This window comes from Magnolia sinica, chromosome 14, assembly GCF_029962835.1.
Source record: "Magnolia sinica isolate HGM2019 chromosome 14, MsV1, whole genome shotgun sequence".
NCBI classification, from domain to species: domain Eukaryota; kingdom Viridiplantae; phylum Streptophyta; class Magnoliopsida; order Magnoliales; family Magnoliaceae; genus Magnolia; species Magnolia sinica.
Genome location: NC_080586.1, coordinates 27,469,621 through 27,478,835, shown reverse-complemented (window position 1 = coordinate 27,478,835; position 9,215 = coordinate 27,469,621). Strand labels below are relative to the sequence as shown.

The window sequence follows — 9,215 nt, the reverse complement described above, 5'->3', positions numbered from 1 at the left end:
TCATATCATAGTTTCGAGTTCGAAATTGTGAACTCCATTGCTAACGCCTACCCACTCACAGTCGAATATGTCATCCCTCCTGCCGAACGGCTAATCCTGAACTACCATACTAAGTTTCATGAGAAAGGTATGCTAGTAAAGTCGGCTCATGCCAATGTGCAAAGGTAGGGACTGGGGTATTAACCAACACCAGAAGATCAAGCCGCAAGGTCGAAAAAGAGGCAACCGTTCAAGTGCACACCCATCGAGTTTGTCAAAGCTGAAACTATCTGCGGCGACACGATGATCTCTCTTGAGGGTCAGCTCCAGCGGCTCAAACTTACAGAACATTCCAGCCAGGAATCCATCTGGCCGCCAATACGATAGGATAAGATCCTCAGGGCATAAAAAACACACCCAATGTCAGGGGCAGAACCCCCAGACCTATCACCCATAGAGGACCTAGGACTAGGAGTGCCCATTATAAGTCACAGAGCCAAGAACGGGGAAGCACCTATTCCCACCAACAGTCAAGGGAAAACACCCCCCACTAACAACTCAGCAACAGAAGGGGTAAAAGCAGCCCATCCATTGGATCGATAAAGGGAAGTGGCCTTCCCTTGACTGGACGGACATCGGGATCCCACCATAATGTGGACCCGAGGAGCTCCAACTTCTGAGAGAAGAGATCGAATTAGACTCTGACTTTGAACCTGGTCCAGCAGACATCATGGTCATCAAGACGGATGACCCACAGGTACAAACAGAGCAGAGCAACAGGATTGAGAGGGGGAAAGAACTAGGTTGGACAGCCATCCCCCTGACGATTAAATCGGCCGGTAAGCCACCCACAGACGCCGACCTAAAAAAATGCCAATGTAAATAGCAGTTGATACCCCGAATCATGACAGGATCAATCATAGTTTGCAACATCGTCCTGTTCGGGATCCTTTGGCGACACAAAAAAACTAGAAAACCTTCAAAACACAAAAACAACAGATATTTCAAAATCCACAAAAACATCAAATATTTCACAAAATCACAAAACATCAGAAAATCTTCAAAAATCCAAAACAATTGAAAAGCTTGCAAAAAACACTGTGCTAAACACTCCACTCACAGCTCCAGAGTTCGAAGTCGACTCATACGATTTCGATTTAGAGTTGGACTTCGAGTTCATGGGTTTGGATGAAGCCCAGGATGATGGAAATGATGATACAACTCTCGAACTTGAGGATTCCCTTGAAAGATTTAAAACAAAGGCCAACGTTGTGGCAGACGACTTCGAAGTTGTGAACTTGGGATCACAGGAACTCCCTAGAAAGGTGTACATCGATAGATCACTGTCTCCGAAATACAAGCAGAGGATGATGGAATTCTTGAGACCAAGGTTGTCCAACTTTGCATTCTCTTATGAAGATATGCCAGGGCTCGATGAAGATTTGGTAGTACACTACCTACCAACGAAGCCAGACATGAAGCCTATCAAGCAGAAGCAACGAAGAATGAAGCCAGAATGGGTCCTAAAGGTCCGTGATGAAGTCATCAAGCAATACAACGTAGGGTTTCTGGTAGTCTCCAACTACCCAGAATGGATCACAAACATCGTACCAGTTCCAAAGAAGGACGAAAAAGTTAGGATGTGCATCGACTTTAGAGACCTCAACAAAGCAAGTTTTAAAGACGATTTCCTCTGCCTCACTCGACACACTGGTAGATAATACTGCTGGACACAAGATCTTCTCCTTCATGGACGGCTTCTCTGGCTACAATTAGATCGAGATGGCCTTCGAAGATTGTGAGAAGACTTCTTTTATCACACCATGGGGAACTTTCTGCTATCGGATTATGTCTTTTGGGCTGAAGAATGCAGGAGCTACATTTCAGCGAGCCATGACTGCCTTGTTTCATGACATGATAAACAAGGAAATGGAAGTCTATGTGGACAACATGATCATTAAATCTCGTACAATCAAAGGGCATTTTGAAGACCTCAAGAAACTCTTTGACAGACTGGAAAAGTTCAAGCTTCGCCTCAACCCGCAAAAATGCGTCTTTGGAGCAACCGGAGGCAAGCTATTAAGCTTCATCGTCAGTGAAGATGGCATCCGAGTGGACGAAACCAAGACCAAAGCAATCATCGAGATGCCACCGCCCAATACTAAAAAAGAGATTCGGGATTTCCTCGGAAGGATCCAGTACATCAGCCGATTCATCACACAACTCATGCCTATCTGTGAGCCCATATTCAAGCTCTTAAGGAAGAACTCGCCAAAGGAATGGAATGACGACTATCAAGTGGCTTTTAACAAGATCAAGAAGTACCTACTAAATCCTCAAGTGCTCATGCCACCTATTCCAGGTAGGCCACTATTGCTGTACATCTCCATTGCAGCAGAAGCAATCGGATGTGTCCTCGGTTGACATGATGACACAAGAAGAAAGGAGCAAGCGATCTACTATCTAAGTCGACGGTTCACAAGCTACAAAGTCAAATACTCCAGCTTAGAGAAAATGTGCCTTGCCCTAGTTTGGGTAATGCAATGGTTACGACAATACATGATCGCTCACCCAATCCTTCTGCTTGCTCGCATGGACTCACTAAAGTACTTGTTTGAGAAACTGGAACTAACGAGCAGGATCGTAAAATGGCAACTGCTGCTTTCTAAGTTCGACGTCACCTATGTCACTCAAAAGGTAATCAAGGGGCAAGCACTGGCTGATCACCTAGCAACACACTCTCTTCCTGATTACCAACCGCTGAAGACCTTCCCCGATGAGGACATCCTCCTAATTAAGGAAGAAGAAGAAAGAAAGGCAGGAGAGTGGACACTCTTCTTCGATGGAGCCACAAATTCAAAAGGGAGTAGGGTAGGAGCAATACTCTACTCCCCCGATGACGTCCTAATTTCCATATTCAGGCGATTAGCATTCCACTGCACTAATAATGTAGCTGAATATGAATAATATATCTCTAGTCTAAGAGAAGCCATAATCTTCTTGTGAAGAAGTTACAAGTCTTTGGAGACTCACAACTCATCATCAATCAGATGAATGGCGACTGGAGGACCAAGGATGAAAAGCTGATCCCATATCACGTCTATTTGGAGAATATGACTGAGGAGTTTGAAGAGAACACATTTTTTTACATGCCCCAAGCCAAGAACCAATTTGCGGACACTCTGGCTACCCTCGCCTCGATGTTGAAAATCCCGAAAGGAGTTGCTGAATGGGAACTCACCGTCAAACTCCAGGAAGAACTTGCATTCTGCTTATAGATCGACGAAGCCAAAACCTCTTTGAACGATCAACCATGGTACACAGACATCAAGGAATATCTCGAGCATCAAAAGTACTCGGAAGGAGTGACATCAATCGATCGTCGCACTATGTAACAGTTAGCGGCCTAGTTCACAATCACTGGGGGCATCCCCTACAAGCGGTCCTTCAATCAAGTCCTTCTCTGTTGCGTGGACAAAACAAAAGTAACACAGATTATGTCAAAAATCCACGAAGGACTATGCGGCCCACACATGAACGGACATATGATGGCAAAGAAGATCCTACGGCTCGGTTACTATTAGCTAACGATGGAGACGGACTGCTGCAAACATGTCAGGAAGTGCTTCAAGTGCCAATAGCATACGAACCAAATCCATGCGCTAGCTTCCAAATTATACAACCTGACGACACCATGAGCCTTCTCTATATGGGGACTTGACATCATCGGTAAAGTCAACTCCAAAGCTTCAAATGGGCATGGGTACATCCTGGTGGTGGTAGATTACTTCACCAAATGTATAGAGGCAGTATCCTACATTACCATCGCAGCATCTCACGTAATCAAGTTCATGAAGAACAAAATCATCAGCTGGTGTAGGGTTCCTCATGCCATTATTACAGACAACGGGACTCCTTTCGTCAATAAACGGATGGGCGATTTTCTCGAAAAATTTAAGATTTAATGTCATCGGTCAAGCCCCTACCGTCCTCAAATGAATGGTTGGGTCGAAGCTGCAAACAAGACTATCATCCGCATACTGTAGAAGATGGTCAAAACATATCGCGACTAGTCAAAAATGCTCTCATACGCACTCTGGGCTTATCGAACGTCTGTAAGATTTGCTACATGCGCAACTCCATATGAACTCGCATACGGAATGGAAGCAATACTACCAGTCAAAATCGAAATCCCATCACTTCGAGTATTGCTATAGAGCAAAGTCGAGGAGGGCGAGTGACAACAAGCAAGATACGATCAACTGCATCTGGCAGACGAAAAGCGAATGTATGCGTTAAGTCACTCGCAATGCTACCAAAGAAGGATCGCACGAGCCTACAATAAGAGGGTTTGAAAAAGAAGTTTCAAAGTTGGTGACATGGTCATGAAGCATATCCTACCGCCGCACTTGCCAGATCCCAGAGAAAAGTTTAAACCCTCATGGGATGGATCACTGATCATTTGAGAAGTACTTCCAGGAGGTGCTCTTTGGCTCACCAATCTGAGAGGAGAAGATCTTCCTGAGCCCATCAATGCCGGCAATGTGAAGATCTATCACGGGTAACCATACCTAATCTTGTCAATAATTATAATCACAAAGCTATACCCGTCACTTCCCCTAACCAAAACCAAAAAAATAAAAAAAAGAAAGAGAAAAGCACCCTTCGTCCATCAAAAATAAAAAATATACCCACCACTTCTCCCACCAAAAAGTATCCATTACTTCTCCCAGACCATATATATATATATATATATATATATATATATATATATATATATATATATATATATATATATATATATATATATATATATATATATATATATATATCCATCATTTCTCCCAAAAAAAGGGGGCCTACAAAAGAAGAAGAAATAAAGAAAAAGACAAAATCCCAAAAGGAAGGTAAAAAAAGGGAGAAGAAAACAAGGTCATCCCCATCCTCAAATTATCTGACCGACATAAAATAGCTTACGATTGTAATCAAAGAGAAGGACAGGAGGGTAACCATTTGGCTGGCTATGAAGGTGAAATTGCTGTAATGACTGCTTTAGTTGAAGTAAAAATATGTCAATATGTCCTAGAGGGAGGTGAATAGGACTTTTTAATATTTTATGGTTATTTAAAATCCTATCACTCTAATCCTAAATAAATGTGCATGCATCAGGATTTCTTTAGAGTAACTCTAATGGCTTTCAAGCCAAATAGAGCATCCAATCATAAAACTAATTAACAGGTAAATAAGATGCAAATCATAGTTTATGATGGATGTAACTGTGTGTGAGGTGTGATCTCAGATAATCAAATATGAAAGCATTTAAGGAAATCACATAAGTAATGGAAGACAAATATCAATCTCAAACACAGTCATTTTTATAACGGTTCAACTACTTCTCTACTCCACTTCCGACGGATGCACTCAACCCTTGAGTGTACCGGATCTCACTAAAGGACGTTTCACAATAGGTTCACCTCAAACCAGAGGTTTTAAATCAAGTTCACCTCTAAGCAGTATAATCTACACTTAGGCTGACACAATGTGTCTATATGACACAGTTTATGCTCTCATGAGCAAGGGTCAACACACAACACCCGACTTTTAAGTCCCACTAGCCAAGGGTCCACACAAGGATCCCAACGGAGGTTTCACAACAGGTTTACCTCTAACCGAAGGTTTTAAACAGGTTTACCTCTAGCCAATTTATGCTCTCCACAGAGCAAGGGTCAACACAAAGTATCCAACTTTTAGGCCCCACTGGCCAAGGGTCCACACAAAGAGCCTAACGGAGGTTTCACAATAGGTTTACCTCTAACCGGAGGTTTTAAACAGGTTCACCTCTAACTAGTTTATGCTCTCCATAGAGTAGCACGCCCACGTACACTCCTGATGGAGGCCTCCTATGAGGACTTACAAGGGGTGAGAAATACCTTAGACCTAATCCTACAGAAGGAGTGATCATAAGGGTCCTCTGGACTCTAATGACTTACAGATAAGTAGATGCGCCTCATTCAGCGTGTTGTCAAAGATCTCCTTCTTTATTAACAAAGAATCTTATGCTTCCTTGAACCGCAATTTAGAAGATGTACTAATACATGGTGACAGGTTGGGTTAAGGTTATGATGGAATCCTACTCTATTAAATGTTTTCCTATAAGGGAGATAGAGCGATTCCAATCATCTATGCATTCAAGGCATCCCAGCTTAATGATTTGCCATTAAGGTGGTAGCTGTAGGATCCTTGAATGCGAAAGTTTATTCCCTTATCCACTCTATTGAATGTCAATGATGAGGGTGGATTGTAGGATGAACTTCCATAAGAGAAAAGGCTTTAGGGTATATGATCGAAGGTTAAACACTCAAAAGCACTCTCTATTTTCTCTATCCAACTACCAAGGGCAAGCTCTCATTAAATAGGCAAAAGGTTCCAACGGATATAAAATGGTCATATTTTTTATAGAGTTCGATATCATCGAGCAGGGTCGATATCATCGAGCGTATACTCTCGATAGCATCGACCGGCCGCTCGATGACACGAACTCAAATGTCAAACACTTTTGAAACCTTTTACCAGTTGGTCGAGGAAATCGAACGTGCATCGATGTCATCGAATTTTGAACTCCGATTTTATCGACACGAGGTTCGATTCCTCGATATTTAAAAATGTGAGAACAATTGCCTTTGAAATATTTCAGGTATAAGATATGATCGAGCATTACTCGATATAATCGGAATTTGAATATCGATGATATCGAGGGTAGTGTCGATTCATCGATAATTCTAAAGAATTTTCCTATAATCTTGCTGGACAGTTTGTGTCCACATTTGATGATATCGACCATGTCTCAATATGCTCGATATTTGAATATCGATTTTATCGACTGACCCTCGATCCAAGGAAAAAACCACCTAAAAAACTTGTTGGATAATTGTATGTCCAAACCGATATCATCGAAGGGCTTCCGATGTCATCGAATTTTGAATTTCGAGGATATCGAGGAGCTCTTCAATATATCAAAGATTACATGATTTGCTTTAACTAAACTTTGGACACAATAGACCTAATGTCGATTTCATCGAGTCTACTTAATGGACTCGAGATTCAAGTTTCGATAATATCGAACCATCTATCGATACATCGATAATTCCGTCTAGAGATCTTTATGGTTGCTGGACATCTTATGTCCTCATTTAGATAATATCGAGTAAGCTTTCGAGGACATCGATAACAATGATCGATTTCATCGAACCATGTATCGATAAATCGATAAAGGTAGAAAACTTAAAGATTTTTCCTAAAGTTTGGGAAAATTTTCTAACAACAAAAACTTAAAGTGTTCTATTCAATTTTAAGGGATTTAAGTACTTGGTATTTTTGGGACATGGGATGTGAGGCTAAGATCTGACACACATCCAGTTGAGGTAGATGCTTGATTAATATTCCTATGGGGCTCCTCTGTCTAGCTGACTCAACGCTTACGCTAATTGACAAACGAGGGTACTTTCAGAAGGAAACCTCTTCGTCTCTTCCGGCACTTAAAAAAAAAAAACAAAAACAAAAAAGAAACATGCTTAAGCAAAAGTGCGAGTTGAAAACTCGAAAGGACGGCTCGAGTAAAAATAGCGGGCATGCGGCAGACTTGGTGAAAACCTGAAAGGACGCCAAGGATAAAAACAGCATAGCTGCCAAGGGGCAGGCAAGATCAAAAACCCAGGACGTAGTGAAAATCTGAAAGGACGCTACGGGCAAGAATGACGGGAAAGTCAGTCATAGTGAAAACACGAAAGGATGCTATGGGCAAAAATGGCTAAATAAAGAACAAAAAATATATATAAATAATACAAATATAGGTACAGAAGAAGCTGAGGCAACAAACGAAATGAAGAGATACAAGGAAGGGATCAATTTTGAATTAGTATTCTATCAGACTCTACTCAAATCCAAAGGACGCGATCCTGGACACATTCTCAGGGATCCAAGATCTCTAGTACACAACTTAGATTACCGAATAAAATGTGGGCTGAGCCCAATATTTTGATCCCAAGCATCCAAAGTAAAAATCCAAACCTGAGCTAGCATTCACAAGTTTTGGCACACACAAAAATATTCTTTCTTATCAAAAGTCTTTCACATCACTTTCCTTTACTTGTAAAAATAAAAACAAGAAAATTAAAAATGTATATGTAATATATATCCATCCATACAGGACAAGCAGCTGGTTAAAATTAGGGACCCTAGGTAAGCTCTTATCCCTCATACATCAACAATCTCTGCCTGAGTTGCTCAACCTCCATGCGCAGGTAGAAGTCCCCATCCCTCTCCAGGCGATGCGCAACAAGCATGCCCTCATCATACCGCCTCCCCACTGCCACCCAGCTGGCCATATCCTCATAGGAATGATGAAGAACAGCGATCTCAAATATGAGATGGCCATGCGTCGCAAGCAGAAACGATAGATTAATGAACGGTCGTTCCTCAAAAGCCCCCAACAAATCATTGACACATGAGAAGGATGACACAGTATCGCCAACCATGTCTCGATCATCGACCACATCCGCCAAGTGCCAACCAGAGACCTGATGATAAAGTGACTGCTCTGCCACCCATCGTTGGTATGGTACTATCACCAAGGGTTAAGCCCAAGACTCGAACTCCAGAGCTGTCGCATCCAAGGACCCTTGCTAGGAGATCCAGATTTTTCGATATAGAGAGATCAAGCCAGAAGGAAGAGGAGCATGTCCAAATCCAGAAAAGACGAAGTCGGGAACATCATGCCAGAAGTTGAACTGCCCGAGAAATCGTACAGGATGATAGGAGTAGTATCCTTAGAGGCCCAGTAACAACAAAGGAATACAAGCTGCGTTACAGATCAAGGGTATACAGCAGAGCCATAGAGCCTCCCAACTAATCTCCTATCCCCGGAGTGAGAGAGAATACGACGATAAAGTGACTCAGTGGCCTCAGCACCAAAGGGAAGGCCATCAAGCAATAAGGACAACACATTGTCACGATGGGAGCCAGGCCACACAAGTAAAGGAGTCATATGGAGATGCTCCCACAGCCATACCGAGAGAAGGGAATGAGTCAGGCCCAAAATAATAGCCGAGTAAAAAAATAAAATAAAATACCTAAAGGAATGAGCAGCAGCCCTGGAGGATACGAGTATGATCGAGAGAGCACTCAGTCAGGCCAAAAAAGAGCTCCACCAGCACAACAGAAACGATACTCCTACGGCC

At 42.3% G+C, this 9,215-nt stretch overlaps 1 protein-coding gene across 1 annotated transcript; it reads left to right on the top strand.

The window, feature by feature from the left end:
- Positions 1–1,761: 1,761 nt before the first annotated feature.
- Positions 1,762–3,257, top strand: LOC131224926 (uncharacterized). The gene is made up of 4 exons (XM_058220365.1): positions 1,762–1,883; positions 1,992–2,177; positions 2,619–2,676; positions 2,958–3,257. The coding sequence occupies exons 1-4, from the start codon at positions 1,762–1,764 to the stop codon at positions 3,255–3,257; spliced, it is 666 nt and encodes a 221-aa protein (XP_058076348.1).
- Positions 3,258–9,215: the final 5,958 nt, after the last annotated feature.